Here is a 23,392-nt window from a genome sequence, read left to right on the forward strand (position 1 = left end):
TTCTCCTGCCCCATATCCATATTTCCCCACTCCAGCCTCCCCCCAAGTTTAGCCTATGTAGATTTGAAAGCCCCAAACAAAGCAAGCAGGATGTTCTGTGGCAGTGGGACATCACACCAGTGCCACAGCCCAGCCTGAAGAAGCTCTCACCACAGCAGTCTCCTGAGCCCTGTGCTGTGGCAGCTACTATTCTTGATACAAACCAGATCTGATAGCTCCACACTCCAGCTTTTCCTCTGGCTAAAGGATGTTCTCGTTGCTTTCTAGCAATTTCAAGTGACTTGTTCATTTTGGAGTAGCTTTGACAGGAATGGGTCTTAAATGAAAAACATCCAAGAACTGAGTCAGGGATGGGGAAAAAATAACCTCTGCAAGCTGGGTCAGGCCTGAAATTCTCAGCAACCAAGTCACTCCATCCAGGAAAGATTAGTACTGCTCTAGTTGGTGTGAGAGCTGCTGTTGGGCTGGGAGATCCTGCCCACAGACAGGGTTTGTGAATGGTTCCTTCAGCCCCACGGGCTGCTGTGGAAACAACACAGAGGGGGCTGGGAGCCCACAGAGCCTGCTGAGGCCAGAGAGAAAGCAATCGAAACTCATGGACAAAACAAGTGGTTTGATGCTAACTTTAGTAAGTAAAGTTTTCCAGATAAAGGCAATTGCATCCATATTTAACAGCTGTTAAAGAGATACACATTTAATTGCATTATATGAGGAGTGCTTTATATTCAAGAGAAAACATTTGAAGTGTCTTAGTTCTACCTGTTTGGAATCCAGACTTTCTCCCTAGAAGATATTCCAGTTGACAAAAAGGGCCTCGTTCAGATATCTGGGATCAACTGAATACATTTATTTAAAAGCAATTTTAAATATTAAAAAAGTAGAAATTAACACATACAGTACTCAAAAACTGTCACATTAAATACATGTGAATAGACATGTGTACTGATGTTTTACCTTAACATTCAATGAGAAGTCAAGATTTTAACTAGTGGCATGACCAGATCTGATTTCTGTACACGTTGATGTACTATGTAATAAAAAAATAAATAGCAACTGTTGTTCAACAGTAAATAAGACATCATCTGCAGAGCAAACTTCCCCCTCTGGGGGCACCTTCCCCTGCCCCTCCCCCCAACCCTTTATCAGCTAATTTTCCATAAAGATTTAGACTTTCCAAATACTATGTCATATACAAAATTGCAGACAGTGGCTCATTGAGTTCAAATATAATACTGTACTTAAACTCAATCAATATCATACATTTTCAGATTTCTTATGACCCACAATAAGCCAGAATAAACAGAACTATTGTTCCTTATGGAACTAATTTAATTTTATAAAATGCATATGTATACTATTTTAAAGAGCGTAGAAAAGAATAGACATTTGACTCTACATAATTTTACATGCCTAGGTTTTCTTTATATGATTTGCATTTATCAGTTTATTTCAAGATCACTTAAAAATACAATTGACCACAAAAGTGAATAGGTTTTGTTCTTTAATGCAACTTAAAACATTGTAGTAATGGATAAAATGGAATGCTAAATAAATGCTAAACCTGACTTCCTTTCCATAAAAACAGAATAAAGTCTGAAATACTGGAGCTGGTAATACTGAAGATTAGATGCCAGCAGGCTCTCTCACTCATTGCATATTTTTTTAAATTTTTTTTTAAAAATAAATGATAAAACCATTAATAGTTGATAAATGTTTTGCATTTTTTTTTTCATGTGGGATTTAGACAGATATTTGTTTCTAAATTAACCACAAACAGAATTAAATATTCACTGACTACAGTCTTGTAAAACTGTATTAGAAATGAAAGTCCTCAGAAAGTCTGAGATATGCTTTTATGAAATGAAAATCTTTCCATGCAGCCAAGACAATCTGCTTTGAAATAGCAGCACTAAGTACTGAAGCCAAAATAACATTTAAAGCAAGTAATACAAAACTACATATGAAAGTCATGGAACCCGCTACAGACAAACCATGGGAAAAACACAACCGCATGATGTTTCAAAAGATTAAAAATTATGTTGAAAGTGACACAGGAAATTAAAGTTTCCAGTAATACATTGAAGTGTTTTCTGGCAATGCAACTTTATACCAACTTTCAAGAAACCTCAGGTCAAATGCAGCCTTCCAAAGATTTTTGTGACCATATGTCTGTTACTTTGTGCTTTGGGTTACGACCATTACATGTTACAGCTTGGTGAACTCCATGAAAACCAGCCTTATCCTTGGGATCTGAGATCTATCATTACCAGCCTGATCAAATGCACGAGAGGTCATCTTAGCTTCCACTTTTTAGAGCATTAAAAATAATTTAAATTTATCCTTATATCACCACTTAAAAAATTATTTTAGGTAACTAACTTTTAGCAAGGTTGAAGACAGAGGAAAAAAATCCACAAAATCATTTTTCAAAGAGCCAATTTAGCTATAAACAAATACTGTTGCAAGCTCACATTAACCTGAATAGCAATTAAGTTAAAATGTTCTTTTCCTCAAATGTAGCTATATGACTACAGTACTACTTTTGTACAAAGGCAGGTTTCAAGTAAGCATCTAAATGCATGCACAATGTCAACAGTTAACATTTGCTAGAAGTCCTTGGTTACTAAGAATTCAGTGAAAGAAACCAGCAAATTTCACACATATCTACTAAAGAACAATATGACTAATTTTCATTAAAGTAAGTTTTCAAATGAAATAAATTTGTAACTTTTTATAGTGAGGTAATATCACAGGGGAACTGCAATCACAGTTTGGCATAGGTCCACATAATATAAACATGAAATGCTGTATGCACACTGTAAAACATTACTGTTATCTGTAAAGTCAGTGAATATTTGTCTTCATAATTACACTTAACTGAGCACTATATTAAATAAATATCGAAGTGGGTTTCATAGCTGTAAACTGCATACACTTATGAACTGCAGACTGATCTTTAAATTGTCCAAAACCATTCACTCATTCTAACTTTCTGCTAATTGTATATTGAGAATACCAGGTTATTAGGAACAGTCATTTCTGTACAGTTACATGGGTGACAGAGACCACCTATGTTGGAAAGCTGGCAGTCCACACGTGTGGGACAGCACGGACAGAGATGGAAGTGCTAAATGCCCAGGATGGCTTCAACAAACCCAATAAGGCGTGCCAGGTTCCAAGGCTACCATAATACTGGCAAAGGCAGAATAACACAGTATATTTACAATACATATAATTCAACCTCATGAGGTGAAACTTAAATGAATTCTTAATTTGTAACAGCAGCTATATATACAATTGTGCACAGGATTACAGGGAGGCAGCAGCGTTCGCTTTTGCTAAAAAGCCCGTCTTGCATGAAGAATGTGCAATGCTCAAGTTTAGGATTTGTTTGTTTTGACTAGTCTGACAGAATGTGCACAAAGGACACTGGAAAGACCCCTTTCCTCTCTGGCTGTCCTTCGATGTGGCCAATCTGCAACACAGGAGAAGAAGGTACATATATACATATACATATAGATGTGCATTGTACACACAGACTTCACAGACTGCACTCATTCAACAGCAGCAGAACTGCTCACAGAGCCTCCACAACCTCTTGCACAGTCTGAAGCACACATTAGTTAACATTTGAATTTGTGTAAAGGAACAAAATGAAATTGCACAAGCATATTATAAATATGACAAATTAAGCCAATTAAATCTAAAGAGAACAAAACTAATTTTTTTTTAGTAAACTTGAAATACATCACTGAATTTCAAGAATTTCACTGAAACAGAAGCCTGAGTTTCTTCTGTCTAACAGATTTTCAGTAACATCTCTACAAACCACTTATCGCAGTTAAGTGAATAAATCCTGAACATCTCACTGAAGGGAATTGTCTGCTATATTTGTGAAGTTGCTTATGATAATCTGCATGTTTCACTTAAGGTGGTAAAAGCCCAGCTGTTTTCCCATTGAATTAGTATGATACCTAATGATTTAGGTGCATACTAGTGTTTATAACAAATCACAGTGTTGTCTGATTAAGCTACAACTACCTACATCTTTTGCATAATGATTATTTATAAAGAAATAGCTAAATTCAAAGACATTAAAAATAATGGAATATTTTATATGAATTTCCTTGTTTAAAATACATAATTATAAACAACTGTTGAATAGCACTGGAGCAGCAGCCCTGACTGACTACATAACCCTCTTCTCACCCTGTTTCAATGCTGCTCACTACTTTCAGAATAATGGTGTACCTTCCTTCCTCTTCCACAAGCTTACAAAATGGGAAGGGGAAACATAAAGGGCTGGCCATTTCCTCTTGGAGAGCCAAAGTTTTGAAGCACATGAGTCAACAGCCCTTGTTTCCCTTCTCAGAAACACTCAGACTGGGGCGCTTCATGGAACTTGCTGGACATGTCCCCAAGGGGCTTAAAAAGCCACTTCACAAAACAGATCCAGCAGGGAATGCAGCAGTAATCAGGGACTAGGTGATATGGGCAACACAGACACTTTTCACTGGGCACTGCTCTTTGGATATCAGCTTTTCAGTTGAGAATCTTCCACACTTAAATGATGAGTGAGAGGAAAATGTAGCTGGAAACAAAACAGCAAAGGTTGTGCTGCACTTAGATTAGGATATCACAGGCAGCATTGCCATTAGAATTTGTTTTAGTCAAATGAAATCTGTCTCATTATCCCCAGTAATAATTCTTTGGCAGTGAAATATGATGTAGCAGGGCTTCAGGGACATGAGCTGGATTAAAAGGCAGGAGCCTTCACGTGGGGTTGAGAAAAACCTGGTGTTAGCACTTGAACAATATGCAGTCCATAACAGGGGAGTATGGTATGAAAAAGGAACATGAGAGGGAAGAAGGGAAAAAAATGTTATCTGCCTCTCATCTAAGAAGAAAACTACCAGCTTATAGCTTCTTTAGATTTCCAGCAACCCCTGTAGGTATAACTAAACATTTTGGGTGAACTTAAGCTAGTTACACATCTCATTTTCATGGAGGATATAAGTTTGTTACATGGAGTAAGAATCACCACTTCTTCCCTTAATGAAAGGCTGTGTGCATTACAGAGAGGGACATGTGTAAATATGTGCTGTATGAGCCAGCAATAAAGCTAAAACTAGTGGGGCTGGTCCCAACAGATTCTCCCTCCCACATAAAAGGGGTTTTCTCTAATGGAAGTTTAAGGGCTGTCTGTTAGCTCAGGCAAAAAGAAACCAAACAAAAATAAAAGCAAAACAAAAACAAAACCCATCACCTAAAAAAAAAAATAAAAATAAATCCTCCACATTTGGAAAAAGAGGCTGTCCTATAAAACTCATAAAGAAGTTATGTGGAACTGTAAAAGGGAAAGATACATACCCACCACTCTTGGTCCTCTTCACCAGTTACAATAATTACTTCTCCTTCAACAAATGTGAGTTCATCATCATTATCTGCCTGACAGTCATAAATGGTCTTCACTCGCCTAACTTTGTTTTTCCCCTAAAAGTAGAATGAAGATTGAGATGAAGGACATGAGAAACAGAAAAAAATATATGATATGATTTTTGCCTTTTAGTTGTGTCTTGTTTTACAAGAAAGTGAAGACCATCAATTACTTTCCCTGCAACTGGGAATATAGACAAAATATATACAAAAACTCTGCTTCAACAAGGATTAAAAAAAAAATAAAATAAAAAGTTACCTACACAGGTGTAGGGTTTTTTTTCCCCTTTAGCTTCAGAACTCCCAGCAGAATGTAATTTATTGTGCTTAACATGTGACCCTTAAGAGGTCTTAAGTAACCTCTGTTTCCTCTGGTGAAGAAAGTTTAAATAATGTCTTTACATTGTTCTAGTCTGCAAACACCCTCCTTCTCCTTTAATACATACTTCCTCAATAAACCTACCATGAACAGAAAATTAAATCCAGTCTCCTCTAAATGTTCCAAGAGAGGTAAGGACTGAGGAAAATGCTGCATTGGAATCCCAGTATTCCTTACAGTTTTGGTTTTGGATCTAGTGCAAAAATACAGGATTCTTTGATTTCAAATCTGCTCACAGGACTGGAAATTATTTTTTTAGAGATTTTTCCATCCAAATGTTAGCAATTACTTACTAAAATTACCTTAATGTCAGATGGCAGTACTATTTTCTGATGATAATTCACACTAGATATTCTCACAGCTCTACCATTCTGAGTCCAAGTATTTTCTAGGTCATACTTTGCTGCATACTGCTAATTCATATGAAAAAAGCCTCAGCCATGGACTCCTCCCCAAACATATGTTTCTTATGGTAGGGGAGATGACTTAAATTATTTCCAAATAGAGTAAGTAAGCAATATTCACAGCAAAACACTCTTGCTACTTTATATTCCTCTATTTTCATACCCACACCTCTTCAAAACCTACAGTTACTTCTTTTAACAGAAGTAATCAGTTAACAAGAATGCAAAAACCCAAGAACAGAAGGAGATGAGAAGCAGAAGGGCTCTGAAGGGAAAAGTCAGCAGGTTTAGAGGAATATGAGCCAAAACTAACTTCACAGAGGAAATTTCCTAGGGAGTCTTCTCTTTGCTGTTACCTACCCACTTGAAATTCCTCCATGTTTTGGCAAAAAAAAAAAATCCCTGCAGCTCAACAGCAGAATAGCTGAAAAAAGCACTCACACTAAAGGCACAGAAAAATAATAATTACAGGGGGATTTAAGGGAGAAAGCAGTTAACACAATATAAAACTGAAAAAAAAAACAAAAACCAAAAAACCAACATACCCAAAACAAATTAAGAGAAATACCTGAAGATCATATGAGATCAAGGATTTTTTCTACAGCAAAGGTTTGCTACAGTGAGAAGTCACTTCAAAGAACGCTTCCTCTTTTCTTAAAAATATATTGATATAATTTAAACAAAATCTCATCTAGCCCTAGGGACTGGAATTCAATAGGAATGGGTGCCTGGGGACAGTCCCAGCTTTCAAGTCCAGAAAACCTTCACAAGCCAAGAGCGTTCCCTCCCAATCAATCCTCCAATGATGAAGGGAAGAACTACTTCTGCAAGGTAAAAACTGTCCTGTTCAATAAAAAGAATAAAGAAATTCACATTCCTCTAAACTTACAAAACTGGATGGAACTCAGCTTGTAAAAGCACGTAAGAAATGATGGTAATTACTCTGGTTCCATCAGATTTTAACATTTTCTTCCTTTCACGGAGAGCAGCAAAAAGGCAGCATTCAAGCTCAAGGTCTATTTAATCATGGGAAGGTATAAAAAAGGATGGATATGTAGAGAGCACATATGTTCCAGAACATATTTTGTTCATGTTCCAGAACAGTTTGTGGCATTGTTGTGTAAAGAAATGGAAACAATTCCAGGAAATGTAATCTGCGAGTTAAAAACAAATACCCACCACCGACTGATTCCCTGTACCCAACAAGTGCTTATTACCAAGAGATTTTATGCTTAAAACTGAACAGTAGTGAGATGCTGTGATCATTAATAATCTAACCATGCTCTTATTTACATTCAACACTTTTTTTTTTTTTCTTTAAAAATGAGTATTTTGTCTCCTTTATAGAAGCCACCTCATATACACAAAAGAATGCTCAAGTGCTCAGTGTGATTTCAGGAGCATTCAGTGCAAGTTTTGTTTCTCTAAAAATATCCTTTCAAGCCTTTATAAATTATCAGCGTTGGAATTTTTAAATTACATTTCTGAACAATTAATTTTCTAAAACTACCAGTAAAAAAACCTATGCTTCTCTGTTTAGTGGCTAAATAGTCAAGCCCAAGAGAGAGGTGCCCACGAGTACTGTGGCTGCTGGTGTGGGTCTCACTGGGATGAAGCACTTCACCAGCCAGAGGATGAAAATGGAGGCAAGATACACTTCTGAGGAATTCTTGCACATTATCACTCCAGCAAAAAGTTTGCACTGAACAGAAAGAGATACAAGTGTGCATGCAAAGATGTGCAAAAACCTGGTGATACATACATACATATATATATACACACACACACACATATATGCACATAGGGAAGATATAGAATAGCTTCTATCACTGCACAACAGTGGAATTATTTAATTTACTGCACCTATGAAAATGGCTGAGTTTAGAGAACAAAGAACCTTTCCTCAGAATTTTTCTGTATACAGTAGGGTGACAGTTTAAAAAAAGCCAAAAGTAACCAAACTAAACAGGTAATCCATTATTTGCTTTCTTTTTTCTTTAATAAAGTGACAAGTAGCTGAGAATGACCAGCATCATTTGCCTGCTTGTATTTAAAAGTACATAAATAAATAAACATTTTTTAATCTGATCCCTGTAATATTTAAATTCCAGAACACTCAGGAAGCCCAAGCAACAACTCTGTTGTCCTCAGTTCAGACAGGAGCTTACAGGCAAGTCCATGCCAGAAAGCCAAGCAGAATGATGGCTCCATGGGGCTCTTCCTCACAAAAGCACAAGGCAGAAACTCACCCTCTGCTTTTACTATTTCACTAGGATGAAGTCTTATTTCCTTTTTACATAAGTGCTTTGCATAGCCAATTTGACAAACAAAGCCATCTCCCTTTTGATGTATTCTTCATGATGAAAATCTTGAGAGAGCTCTGGAGTTTCATAGTTATCTCAATCTACATAAGCATTAAAAACGCTCTGCTGGAAATTGTACTGGTTAGAAAGATGAACAGCAAGATAAACTGGGAATTGGAATCAAGTTGAAGTTCCAGATCTACTACTACACACCATGCAACAATGTCAATTTTGCCACTTCATCAATACATCTGAACATACACTTTAACCATTATAAACATTAAATACCCACAATAGGGACATTTACTATTTTGTCACAGTTGACTTTACTTTAAATTTTGCACCTACTTACAACAGGTGCTAACATCCATTCTTAAAGCTTACAAAGTCAAATATAGAAATATTCTACCCATCTAAGGCACACAGACCCGTGAACAAAGGCAACAGAGAAAACCATCAATTCATTCAGAGCTGTGATTGGCATAAATATAATAAATACATAAATCCCAACAAATCTAAATACATTGTCATACTCCCAAGGTTATTGTTTTATGCTGCAAGTACTTGTTTGAGCATGCAGGAGGCCTTGAAAACCCCCAACACTTGCTGAAGCTGCTTTGGGGCACAAAAAGAGCTCCTCATTTCCCACCCCAGCCCATAGCTTTAAGCTGCCTTGAGTGCACAGCTCAAGGGTGCACAGGAAGTCCTACAGTAACTTCAAAGCCTTCCATGGATACTCCCAAGGAGCTGGAGTAATACCTACCATATTTATTTTCCTGGGAAGTGGCACAGGGGTTTCTGGCAGGGTGTGTGTTATGTCATTAGACTCTTCAGATGCTTGCCTTTGGACGGTATCTCTGGATTGTACGTTTGGAGAAAGATCTACGGAGTGAGATTTTTGATTTGCCTCTGAGGGCTGAGCCTTCGGTGCTGCTTCTCCACCTTGAGTTTTAGCCAACAGCTCTCCTAGCTGAGGTTTTGGAGGAAGGTCCTTCACTTGTGGCTTTGGAGGTAAGTCTCCAAGCTGTGGTTTTGGTGGCAAGTCTCCTAGCTGAGGCTTTGGGGGTAGTTCTCCAGGCTTTGGGGGTAAATCTCCCACTTGAGGTTTCTGAGTTAATTCCAGAGGCAGAGGCTTTGGGGGCAGGTCTCCAGGCTGTGGTTTCTGTGGTATATCGATGGACAGTGAGGGCTTCTGAAACATTTCCATGTGCTGATGGGATTTATCTATTGAAAGATGATGACTGGTTTCTATTTTTCTTAGTGCCACTAAAACAAAAAAGCAAAACAATGTTTTTCATAATCTTAATATTTTAATATTAAAGAAGTTAGGCATATATCAAAACTGCAGTTGTGTCAATGACCAGGTGGTCACTGAAGCCCCATAACTGCCCGTAAGTCTTCTTAGTCTATGACAAAAGCAGGATAATACAACTTCACATGACCCTCGTTCACTGAGGTCTCATTTAATTGCTCCTCCTGGAGGCCAGCAGTGCTTATTTCAGCAGCTATTAGATGTCAATTCATAGACTATTTACTTCAAATAAAATAAAGTGAACCACTTTTTGGACCTAAACCAAAAAGTAGGAAATATAATAAAAGACTTTGCAAAACCACCTATAGACCAATTGACATGACTGTAACAAAATTTATTTTTAATGACAATTACTCACATATACAGTTCAATTCCATAAAAAAACCACCTCTCAGGATTAGTACCTGTAAAATCTCTCAGAAGAGAGTGAGCACATATATCTATCTATGCAGTGTATAGAACATACTGTACTATAGACATTCACGCTAAGAAAAAATGTATTATTGTATATATTTACCATTTAGTAAATTAGTAAAGATTGATGTTTTAAAATGTGTATTTTGCAGATTTCATGGAAAGAAATTGAAACTAGATTTTCAAATAGTTATTTTTCCCAGTGTCATCTATTGATTTTACTGCTAAGCTCCCTAAGAAAACTCAACTGAAATCTACCTCAAAAACCAAAACCATTAGTACACGCTAAAAATCCCCAACCCACAACCTCCTAAATCAAACAGCCCTAATGTTAAAACAGATGAAGGGGGAAGAGAGAAAAAATTTACAACCTGTGATGAAAGCAACACATTTTAACTAGAAGGAACATTTTCCTATTGCATTCAGCACTGCTTTAGTATCATATTCTTCCAGCCAAAAAAGTGGCCTCACTCCCTTTGGATATCACCCACTTCAATAACACTTTCATTATATATTTATGGTTACTTATACCAAAAAACCAAAACAAAACAAAAAAAACCAAAACAAAACAAAAAAACCCAAAAAACCAAAACACCAACCTAAAAAACCTCAATTAAAAAAACCCCACCAAACAAACCCTCCCCACCAAAAAAAAACCTCACCAACAAAACACCCCAAACCAAACCAATTTGAATAGTTTCCATTATTACTATTAATTACTATCAGATGTCTCATTTAAAAAAATGTCTGTGTTGATCCCTGTAAATGTCTGTGCCCTTGGCTTACCTCACAGCAAATCTACACACACTGATCATCCATATGGGTTTGAGATGTGAGTAGATGATATGAAAAACCCTGATAGCAGCCCTTATCAAAGTGCTTTGATTTGGCCCTGATTAAATTTTCACCTAAATCATTTTAAATCCAGAAGTGTTGACTTCCTTCACAGTGCCACCCTAGTGCATCACTGGTGTCTCTTTCAAAAGATAACACTTCAGAACAATTGTAATTTAACAAAGTTAAAAATTAATATTTGCTTTTTCTGTTAAAAATTATTTGCACTCTCAATTTCAGATATGTGGCTTCAGAATTCTGGACAAGCAGCATTTCCTGATCTTCAGGCTCTATTGTGATCATCCAGTCATACAGATATAATGGATTTTTGATGGATACTGTATTCAGACAGAATAGTCTGAAGTAGGTCTACTTTCTACTTTATAGTCAACTCAAAAAAATAACCCAAACAAACCTGCAGTGTGAGTTTAAAGAGACTAGGAAAGAACATTTCTAAAAGAAAGGTGTTCCCTGGGATGATGGTCTCAGCAAGCTTGTCACTGATACATAAATCAGCATGTACACAGCACCTGATTCTTTCCCAAGGAGTTGCACTGACCACAACCCTGATTGCCAGAACATGGCACAGATACAGTTTGCTCCAGGCTGTCAAGAAATGGGACGTGGAGACAATAGGAAAAAAAACAAAACTACCAATGAGAGTGGTCTAGGATAGAAACAGAAGCCCAGAGAAGTTATCCATGGAGATACTCAAAATGTGACTGGAGATGGCCTTGAGCAACCTGCTCTCATGGCAGAAAGCTGGCCCTGCTCTGAGTGCTGGACTGGACCACAAGACCTCCTGAGGTCTCTTCCAGCTTCAATTAGTTCATGTTTTATTTTTTTCCTCCCAAGGTGTATTTTTTTCAGTTTAATAAAAGCCTTCCCCATCTTCCAAAATCCTTTCAGTTTTGTAATGCTTTCATGGTTTGTGGCATTTTAGAAATTAAATTTCTGCTGAAAAGATCCATATATTTAAAACAAATATCTACTTTCACCCACATTTAAAAGATGCCATTATGAGAATAGCCACAAAGAGATTTCTTACCTTTCTGAGGTAGTTTGGGAAGAACTCTAGGGCCAAGTGCAGTCTTTGCAGTCCCAGTGCTAAATCAACAGATGTAAATTATTAGTGCTTACAACTGTTATAAAATTTCTTATAACTTATTTCTCATTTTCCCCATTTAACATCCATAAATAAAAATAATCCCAAATAAAAAATCCACATTTATTTTGCTCCTTTTGTATAATCACTTTGTCTTTTTGTGGATAAATCCCAAAACTCAAAGCATTGTTAAGAATTAATTGGGGCTTTTTCAGAGAAAAAGACATACAAACCCTACACAGCTTCAATGCTATGGGGCAGATATATTCTACGAAGTATGGTACATGCAAAATGTACTCTGAAAATAGATGAAGTTGAAAGACCAACTCTGTGGGCAGTTCCTGAACCTTAAGAAAAATTTGTTCTTCAAAAGAACAAATATAATTATAATATTTACAATTATACTGAAACACACAAAACATAATCTGTGCTTTATGCCAGTGAAGCTTTCCAGGACTGAGCCTATGCCTTGTAGCCTCCTGCACATGTATGGTATTGTATCACACACACACTCTCTGCTGCAGGAAGAGACAAAGTCTCTGCTACTCCCAGGAAATACTGATGATTGTGGGAAAACAACATGCTTTACTCTGTCAACCTGTATTACACATATGTTAGCTATTCCCATCAAAGTTTTTCCTTTAAAACCACACCTAAGTCACTTTTATAGAAAAGGAATGTGGAAGAAGAGAATAAAGCAAATTGATTTAAGGCACAAAAATCAATACATAAAAATCAGTATCAGCTCAAATAATGATTCAAAAAACAAGAAAAAAGAAAAATGAGTGAGAAAGCTGCCAATGTATGTTCAACAGATCAGAGACTCTTCTGCATCATCTGCCTTAATTCTGGTATTGCTTGCCTCTGCAGCCAACATTTCAAAATGAGCATGATAAAACCATTTTAATTTCTAGCTGTTTTTTAAATAGCAAAAATACATCACGATATGAAATTGAAAGAACAGCCAAGCTCAATCTTGATTCAATAAATCACAGAATCATAGAATATCCTGAACTGGAAGGGGCCCAAAAAGATCATCAAAGCCCAGCTCCTACCTCAGCCTCTCTCTAATGCCATGGAGTACAAGGAGCACACTTCTACCCTTGTCTGACAAGAATTTAGGATGGGCTCAGCTCTCTGTGCTGTAGAACACTACCACTTTTCCCCTGAATGCCCAGTGCCAGCTGGATGGATTCAGCAAACGTGGGAAGGCAGGTATTCTACCATCAACATCTCCCCTCCCTGTCCTGACAAGGCAGATCACAGTCTGGGGTTGTCCAGAAACTCTTCCTACACATCTTCTGTGCCCTGTCTGAGGTTACACATCCATCCCCAGCCACAGCCCATCCCACACACTGGTGGTCATGCAAGGCTGTTTGCCTGAGGCAGGTGCTTATTGGAATCACCAAGCTCTGAACCTCAGGACTTTGGAATCACAGCACAGCTAGAGGAGTAGCAAACTCTAAGTGACAGCAATGTATGGCTGTCCTTACTGCTCCAGCTATTGAAAAAGACACTTGTAATGGACAGAGCTGATGAACTATGAGCTAAAAGCAGTTTGTGTTACTGCAGACTGTGTGGCAGCACAAGAGCCTGACAGAGTGGAAAACAGGAAGACTGAGATGAACTCGCTCTCTTACAGAGCCATCTTCGATGCCAGCCTGTACCCAGAGCGACACTGCTGCTCCAGGCAGGACACCTCACACTGAAGCAGATAAAATGAAATGCCAGGAGACATGAAAATAAAACTTTTGTCCTGCTGGACCACGGTCTGAGGCAGCATTCCCCAGCTGGGAGAGCACTTCTGTAGGAGCAGCAGAGAGATTCGGGCACAAGGCGTTCTGTCCATCCCGCTCAAAGGAAGGATTGTGCAGGGACAGCGAGGAGCACAGCGTAGGAGGCTCAGTGCAGCCAAAGTATTTGTATGCTAGTAGGGCATGCAGAAAACTAATAAGAAACATAGCTAGGATTTTATTTCCTATGAAAGGCTTTTCTTTTCTAATTTACAAATTAGTTATATTTATTTAAATTTTCATCTTTGCCTTCATATATGCAGATTTTAATTTTACCTTGACTGCTGAGACATCCCCTCAAACTTGTTTGCAGCCTTAGTTGAAGGTGGGCCCAAATCATTACCTGAGGTGAAAAAACGACAATTAAAAACAAAAAAAAATCATTAGGATAATATAATCAGCAGAGGGTGCAATTTAAAACAAAACGTGTATTCCTCTATGCATCTTCTATACAACATATCTAAAAGATAATTTATAAATTTATTCTTTATTAATAATTTTGTAACTGAAAAAGCAGGAGGGACCAAAATAATCCAAGATGACCTTTCATGTAACACATTTTAAAACAACTCACTGGTAGCTCTCATCTCCTGGCAAGGGAAGATTGAATGACATTGCTGTAGGGCATTTGTTTTGAAATAGTGTTTCAATTTTCTCTGTATAGAAGGAGATACAGCAGGCCAGTATCAGATACATTATTCACTGATGTTTACATTTTGCACTGTGAGGCACATCTTTTTAAAACCACCATGAATGTGATTTTATTCACAAAACATTAAATTTCTAAGGACTGGTATTTTATCCTATGCAAAGAACAGCCTTTACTGATTTAGTGACTAAGTTTGTATGTTCCCACAATCTGCACTTTAGCCATTGGTAAAGAAAAGATCCTGGATATAGAGAATTCTGTCAAAAGGCACCAAAATCTAAAACCAAACGCTCTGGACTCCTTCAGCAGAAAGCTTCTCTTCATTAGCAATCACCATTTTCAAGGTATAATGACACCAACTCTTTTAGTTTAGTGCCTTTTCATCCTCTTTGCCTCTCCTTTTACAGCACGTCAATCTCAGAACCAGCTTCAACAACCATTAGTAAATTTTGTCATTGAAATAGATGCAAAGTGACATTTAATGATCCAAGAACACAGAATACTTCTCATTCAAAAGAATGACACATTTTTCTAAATACCATTCTTGGCACATTGATGTCTAAATGAAACAGCAGAAAAGGCTCATGCTGTGCCTTGCTAAAAATATGTTTGTGTTTAAAAGTGGTGCAAAAAAGGAACTAAGGTAAAACAGCAAACATGTAGATCCTATGGATAAAGGAAGGAAAAATATCTCATGGTTGCTATGGAAATACAAAATAATCTAAATGACATTTTTAGAACATCTTTGAATAGTAACTCAATTTGCTTAGACATAAGCTAAGGATTGCTCTGCTTGAAACTTCAATTAATGCACAGATTAGAAGACAAATGCTGAAATTCCACACAGCAAGAAATATAACAACACAGAAGAAAGCTTCTGAAAGGAAAAGCAGTGAACATCTGACAATATCCTTAAGCAAAAAACCACAAAGGCAGATAGAAGAAATTCCCTCTTTTATAAACACAAAATTTCATACTTGCTTAAAAATACAAATGGACTTTGAAACAAGCTTTTGTACAGATTTCAGCTAGGAAAAATGGGGAGAAGAGGCCTCTCTTCAATCCACTGAAGTTTAGCTTGCCCTGAAAAGCAGTGAAGAGACAGGAAAAGCAATATTCTTCTCTGGCCCTGCTCTGACAGGCTTCTTCAACTGCACACCTGCACCTTTCCCGTATTTTTTTCTTCCTTTATCTGTTGCCTGATGTGTTTAAGGAAAAGTTGACACCTGCTCAGCATCTAATCCTATCACACCTTTCATCCTAACAGTGCTACATTATACAATATTCTTGTATATGGTACTTTAGGTGCTGTTTTGGACTTAAATATTTGGGATTTTTTATATATTTAAAGTCCAAGCTCTTCAAAATGTCTGAACTACCTCTGAAAAAGTACAGGACTGTTGGACTCCACAACATAGGAAACATTTTTTTTTCCATATCCCAGACTTCTGTGAAATAGAGAATGGAAAAGATTCTTTAATTTTTATTCCTTGAGAAAAAGTCTTTGTTTTCCTTTGGACTATATACTTTTCTTCAAGTAGAATCCTAGATTAAATCACACATGAGTACTCTACGATTTACTAAATTTAACTCAATTTGCTGAAAAAATGGGTGCATTTAGTCTAGCAATTTTTTTATTTTAGGCTAGTAATTGTGTGTTTGTACTAGAATAGAGAGAGGATTCTCTTAAAATACAAGTAACGTATGGATGATGCATCTATGTAAGCACTGGATTCCAGTTTAAAAATTTGCAGATTCATGGAAATCCTGCCACCAAAACTAAAATCAAGGGCCTTCGATTTATAGCTACCAAGAGAATTTGACTGCATAGAGCAATGTTTATTCAAAAGAGGAAGAATCTGAGTAGCCTGGAAAATTGTTTCCAAAAAGCATCTGTCAGAAAGGTATCCTGGTGAAAATAAAAATTAAAATTCACTGTTTCTGTGTAACTTCTGCTGGTAGCAGGATGCAAACCTATCAGTCTTTGTGTATGTACAGACAACACCAAAAAAGCCAAATACATATTAAGACAACACATTCCCACCAGCGAGGTGTGAACACTTTACAGGAGAGGTGTGGCCCAGAGCCCAAGGACAGAAGCTCCTGTGGCAGCTGTGAGACCTGCACAGACATTGTGGCTCGGGGTGCCCCAAGCTGCATCCCTGTCCCTGAGCTGGGCACAGCAGCAGCAGCAGCAGGAGGGGCAGAGGCAGAGGCAGAGGAGAGCAGTGGCTGAGGGGCTGGGGTGAGGGCAGAGCCTGGGCAGCTAGGGCAGAGACAGGGAGGCAGTGGAGGGACTGGATGGGCCCAGGGCAGCGTGGAGGATTTTCAGCTCTCTCAAGTGAGACTCGGCTGCGGCAGCCCGGGAGGCAGTGACAGGAGATGGAACTGCTGATTGATCTGAGCTGACGTTACATCAAGCTGCAATCATTGGAAAGCAAGCACCAGGTAAAAAGAAACCAAAGATCATATATCAGCCATCATAAAGGTTTTCCCCTGCCCTTTTGATTTGCATTTCAAAACTCACCCCAAGGAATTGGGCCCTTATTCTGGGGTCCATGAGGTAGTGGGCTTGGTGGGTCAGAGAGGGTTCTTTTGTGTCCTGGGGGTGGGGGAGGTGGTCTCTTCTTGGAAAGAGTGGAGCTGCCACTAGAGGTTTGAGTGCTTAGAGGGAGGGTTGAAGGTGGGCCTGCAAAATAACAAACAACCTTCTTACAAATACATGTGCATAAACGTCAAAGCAGCACTGAAAAATTCACAGTCAGACCCACAGTGAAGTGCAGCAAAAGACTAAAATAAAAAGACAAGCCATGCCAAAAACACTGTTTAGATTAAACGACACATCCACCACATTTTTAACCATCTCAGCTGTGGGAATATAAGCAACTTGACAATAGAATGACATGTGTACTTGTGTTTAAAAAATACAGGATTAATTGTGCCAAGATTTCTAATTTTAGGCATTGTTCAAAAAAAAAAGCATAATGAAATATTAAAATTAAGTAATATTTAGTACATGGGATTAAAATTGCCATTAATTTATACAAGAATGAAAGCACATTCTATATGCTCTAATATGTGGGGAGGTTTTTAGCCCTCCAGACCATCCCATACAAATTTTGTTCATAAACTGGAAGGCAGGAGGAAAGAAATAAAAATAATGCCTATAAATTTTCCTTTCACTTTTAAAATAGGATTTTTAGCTTGAGAAGATTTTCTCTAATTCTTTTTTTCTGTAGATCAAACTATGCATTCCAAAAGCAATGCAAATTGTTGTGCATGGTATGAATAAAATAAACATCAGAGAAGTCCTTTCTGGACTGAGATTAGATATTTCATGGTAGCATTGCTTATAAGAGCCTATGCAGTCAACCCTACCCTTAAATACTTTTATTTCCCTCTGATTTAATGCTGGCACAAGTATTATTCAACACAATGCATGTTTTACACAATATGGGAACAGATACAGCTTGAAAGACAAAATAACCCAGAGGGAAGACAAGAGTTGTTCCTGATCAGCTTCAGCATTGACCTTCACAAAGGTCTCGGCCGAGAAGCTCGGGGCAGCAGAGCCGGGCGCAGGCGGCAGCGAGGGGACGCTGGCTGGGGTCAGCTGCCACCACTGCCCTCAGAAACGCCTCGGAACACGTCCTGCAGCAGCTCTGCATTAGGCCAGAGCAGCTCCAGGGGGTTTGTTAGTTTGTGGGTTTGTTGGTTTTGTCTTGTTTTAATCTAACCAACAACTCAGACTCCTCCGCGGTCTTCACTTGCAGTAAGTTTGCATCGTCAGACAGCTTTGCCATCAGTCCAGATAAATGCAGAAAATTGACATACAACTTTAAAAGCAAAGTCTATTTATACCTGAAATTTCAAGTCTATTGTCAGTCTATTTTTTAGCACTGTAGAACCAACTTGCTTATTTTTGAAAAGCTATCTTATTTGAACAGGATTTGAGACAAAACCTCCATTTAGTTACTTGACATATATCTTACCACACAGCACACAAAACTAGAGCTGCCTTATTTAAAAATATTTATGAATATTCTCTATAGGTAGCCTGGATATGATCAATATCTGCACTCCTTCCCAAATTATCATATATTATAGAAAAACTGAAATCAATGAGAAATAATGTTTGTTAAAATTCCTTAGGTGAAACATTTAACACTGACAAAAGTAACTTCAATGATTCTACAAGCATGAATCTGTTTGTCAGATAGTTTCAGCAGGTGACCACTCTCTTTCTTATAAACAGAAAAGAAAAATTAATTAGAACTGTCCCTAATGAGTCAATAATTCAATCTATTCTCTTCAGATGCAATCCTGGAAGGCCTTCTGCAGTGCAGGACAATCTCTCAACCACAATCTCTCGATCTCTCAGCAGAGATTTTGGGCCTGGCTTAATTAATTGGTTGCTTTTGTAAATCAAATTATATATTTTGCAACTGTTCCTCTCAATTTGCTTCTAAGTTCACAAAACCATTAACTGACAAGTCAAATGCCAGTGCACTTAATGACAGTTCCCCAGTTTGCATCCTCACACTTTCTCAATTTAATTTCTTCATTGAGCTCAAATAAGCAAAATAACTTAATCTGTGCCTTGAGATGTTTCTGAATACGAAACCAACTTTTCTCATTCTAAATTTTGATTGATGATCCCTTAAACTCCAGCAAATTACCAATTCTTTCTTTCAGAAATACGAATCAAAAGTTGTTTTGCTTCGTGATGTAATGCGAATGTATTTAGGAATGGCAGGGGGGCAGGAGCAGTCAATATCCGCTGTTAACAGTAAGGTAACTCCAAAAGCAGCCCGGTCACAGCCGGGTTGTCCCAGCAGCTGTCCGTCTGTCCCTTGTCCCCTGTCCCCGCTGGAGCGCCCCGGTCCCGGTGCCCGCAGCGCGTGTCCCACCGCCCCCTGGCGGCGGCGGCGCGCACTGCACCGCGCCCCACCGCACCCGCGGCCCCGCTCACAAACCGCCCCAAACCGCCCCAAAACCGCCCCAAACCGGCTCAGAGCGAGAAAAACGGGAGGAAAGGCATTGAAATGCTATTGTGCCCTCACTGCAAAAATTCAACTTCAGACATGAAGTGAAATAATAACTTTAAATAATAAATAAATATAAATACATAATAACTATTGCCAATAAGAAGAAATCTTCTCTACAAAAATAAACTGTAGTAGAATTAAAAAGAAACCCCTTAAATTAGGTTATATGGAACGTTTTGGATTTCACATTCGTTATACATATCCAGACATTACTGAGGAGTTACAAAAAATACCGTCACAGCTTTCAGAAGTTCCCATGGCATACAAAAGTGACAGGGAAAAGGTGTTTAAGGTATTACAAATCATACTTTCAGACTCCTAGCATTTGTTTCTGTATTAAACTGACAGAAGGAATAAATACAAATACAAAAGTCATACACTAATGATTACATGGCTGAAATACAAAAATAACTTATGGTCAAATAAAAAAATAAAGGAAAACATCAAAACATCATTCTAGAAAGAGATCTAAAATGACATCATGCTTTGAATAAAAAAACAGAGGAAGTGCTTCAATCAAAATCATTTTATGGAAACAACTGGTGAAATAATACAAAACCTGATGATGTATGAACCGTCTGTATTATTATAAGACACTGTATCATAGAGTCACTTGGGAAAGACCTTTGAGATGATCGAGTCGGACACCGCCAAGTCCTCCCCTAAGCCACATCTCTGCTCCTGCGCCTTTGGGATTCCCTTCTTGAGGAATGTCCTGGATTCCTTTTAGACTGTCTCCCAGGGGACTCTTGCCAGCCAGGCTCTTAAACAGCCAAAGTCTGTCCCCTGGAGGTGCAAGGTGGCAGCTCTGCTGATCTCCCCCTCTTACTTGTCCAAGAATTCGTGATTCCCTGTGCCCCAGGCAGCCTACATCACACTCAAGTCCTCTCTCCACAAGCAGCAGGTCCAGCCGGGGCCTTCCCTTGCTGGCTCCCTCACCAGCTGAGTAGGAAAGTTCTCTTCCACTCACTCCAGACACAGCCTAGACATTCCTGCCCTATGAGAACAGCAATTGTGAGACTTCTCCCAGCTGCTTACAGGGTATCTCATCTGCCTCTCCATCCTAACAGATTCCCACCAGGACATCTGCCTCTTGGCCTTTCTCTGGTTCCTACCACCAAACACTCGACCCTACTGCCACCATCATCCAGCTCAGACACTCAAAACAGTCCTTAATTTACAGGGCTGTCCCACTGCCTCTCCCTCCTTGCCTGTCCCTTCTGAAGGGTTTACAGCCATCCATTGCAGCACTCCAGTTGTGTCAGTCATCCCAGAACGATGGCAGCTGCAGATTTCCTGCTGCACAATGGTTTCCAGCCCCTCCTGTTTGTTGCCTGTGCTGTGTGCACTTCAGTTGGGATACTGATCCTGACACCTTTTTGGGGGAGACACCCTAATTTCTACAAGAGTGTTTGGAGGCATTTCCATGCCTTATGTCTTCCGAGCCCAAAGGCCCTCACTGGCTCACACACTCCCTCAAACACTGGTGTGCTGCCCTCAGGGTTACCTTGAGCAAGCCTGGTTTTGTCCCTTTCCCCTTTCTAATCTACTTTAAAGCTCTTTCAATGTGTGCTGACAACTCAGTGGCAGATACCACTGCTCCCTGCTCAGGCTGGCAGAGTTACACCCCTTCCTGCATGTCATTCCATGCAAATTCCCACCCAAACTGCCCACCATGCCCTACTCACTTGCACTGTTTGTGGTGCTCTCCAAGGGTTCCCTTACACACATCTGGGCTGTGCCCTGCTGCCCCTGGCCCTGCCCATGTCCCCTCAGCGGCTGTGCTGTCACAGCTGCTGTGGCTCCTGCAGCTTTCTCACTGCCCTGAGGTTCTCCTGGCTAAGGAATCCCTCCTGTGCCAGGACCAGGGCTGCTCCCTCAGCAACAGCACGTGTCTGTGCATATCCACACATATATACACATAAATGTGTGTGTAAAACCAGCGGCTCAAAACAATTCCTGTGTGATATTCTTAATTATACAAGGCTAGGCATCTTTAAGCAATAATCAGAGCAGTTACTAGATCTAAGCTATTTTTTGATTTTAACCAGGCAGCAATTGAGCCAGTCATTTCGTCTCCAATAGATGTCTTAATCGTGATTTCTCAATAGTTCAGAAGTTCATATTTTGTAAAGGACATTTTCCTAATACAAGCAAAAAACCAAAACCCAAAAAGAAAACCCCAAAAAAACCTGACCCAGAAGATTTTCCTTTTGCTTCTGTCGGGCTTTCTTTTCCTCAGTTCCCGGGAAGCAAACACAGTACTAACTGTTGTCATGTTTTATCTCTTTTTCATATTACAAAGATCAGGCTTTCATGTGTAAATAGATCAAATAATCTCAAAATTATTGTACTAAGGTAAATAACTGGATAAGATATGCAATTAGTAGTACATTGCCCTTTAGGGTTTGTGCAGTTAGTGTAATAACAATTCACTTGAGTACTTGTGAAACCATGCAAAGCTGCTGCCTCTCAATCAAGAAATGGTGGGTTTACAGTGTAAAAACTTCACATGTGTAATTTTTTTTACCACTTAATGAGACATAGGGGGAAAACACAGAATTCCTGCTAATGGTAGAATGGACATTGCAAAGGAAAGTAACTTATATTAAAAATAGTATCTTCATTAACAAGTGTTGTTATCCTTATTTTTAAATTTCTCATGAGTGACTTATTGCATATATATTACTAAAAGCCTTTTCAGTTTGTCTTACCTAGTATCACGTATTTTCAGCACTGAAAATAAGAGCATAATTAAAGACAAAATTATCATGATCACTCTGAATAAGAAAGCTAAGAATATACATTGATTCAACATCAGTATTTGAAGTAAATTAGATAATTAATGCTCAAAAAAAAAGGTTCAGTTTGAAAAGAAAAGATAAAAATTATACTAAAGAATTTTGTGTTTTGGGTTGATTCAGAAATAGAAGAGCTCATGAAACCAGCAGTCGTTAACTAGTTTTCCCTTCTTATTATGGTACTAAAAAATACAGTGTCTTAGTGGAATAATTACCATTATTTAATCACAATGTGCAACACATTTATAAGAAAATTTTTTTAAAAAGTCTCCAAGTATATGCAAGAGAAATATAGAATCCTGCAAGCATTCAGAAGAAACAGGATGACCTCAAAGGCTGAGGTAATGGAAATGAGAATAACTACATTTGTGCTATAAATTAAGAACTTCAGTTGCAAATGAGTAGGGACTGTGTAATGCCTGCTATGCCACAGTATGATACAATCAGGAAAAAATAACAAAAACAAAACCTAGGACCAAAGGATTCTTTGATGGGGCATTTCCTGCAGAAACAGCAAATTTTACTGCTGTCCCGACACTTCCAGCCAGTTGTATTTCAGAAATCTGATTTAAACAGCAAAGGTACAGAGAAGAGTTAGTGTGATGAAAGGATAACTTGAACCCCAGGAGAATGAAAATATTCTTCAATCAGATAAGGTAAAATACCCTTGGTTTGTTTAGTGTAACACCCCAGACATGGAGACCTGTGCGATTTCCATCCAGGCAGGACCTTGGCATGGCCACCAGCCACAGAAACACCACCAAAGCCAAAGGGCAGTGTTAGTACACTCACAAAGTTCTTAGTGAACCCAAGAAGATTGCTCATCCTGTGTGCAAGGCAGTCAGACAACGTCTAGAAGTTACTAGTAAATTCAAACAGACTAATTTGGTTAGAAATGGAGTCTGATCTAGTGA

At 38.6% G+C, this 23,392-nt stretch overlaps 1 protein-coding gene across 3 annotated transcripts in view; it reads right to left on the minus strand.

Annotated features, from left to right (window-relative positions):
• Nucleotides 1–827: 827 nt before the first annotated feature.
• Nucleotides 828–23,392, minus strand: part of ASAP1 (ArfGAP with SH3 domain, ankyrin repeat and PH domain 1) — a 145,737-nt gene continuing 123,172 nt past the window's right edge. For 2 of the 3 annotated variants that reach the window (XM_041488081.1, XM_041488082.1), the window contains 6 exons: nt 17,157–17,318; nt 14,257–14,323; nt 12,131–12,189; nt 9,286–9,788; nt 5,371–5,493; nt 828–3,475 (listed from right to left, as the gene is read on the minus strand). In XM_041488081.1, the coding sequence (XP_041344015.1) occupies nt 3,401–3,475; nt 5,371–5,493; nt 9,286–9,788; nt 12,131–12,189; nt 14,257–14,323; nt 17,157–17,318 (989 nt within the window). In that variant the 3' untranslated portion in view covers nt 828–3,400. The remainder of the gene's footprint in view (nt 3,476–5,370; nt 5,494–9,285; nt 9,789–12,130; nt 12,190–14,256; nt 14,324–17,156; nt 17,319–23,392) is intronic. The other variant, XM_041488083.1, reaches the window with a different exon arrangement.

The sequence above is a fragment of the Pyrgilauda ruficollis genome, unplaced genomic scaffold, assembly GCF_017590135.1.
Source record: "Pyrgilauda ruficollis isolate IOZ18807 unplaced genomic scaffold, ASM1759013v1 scaffold87, whole genome shotgun sequence".
In the NCBI taxonomy this organism is placed as follows: Eukaryota; Metazoa; Chordata; class Aves; order Passeriformes; family Passeridae; genus Pyrgilauda; species Pyrgilauda ruficollis.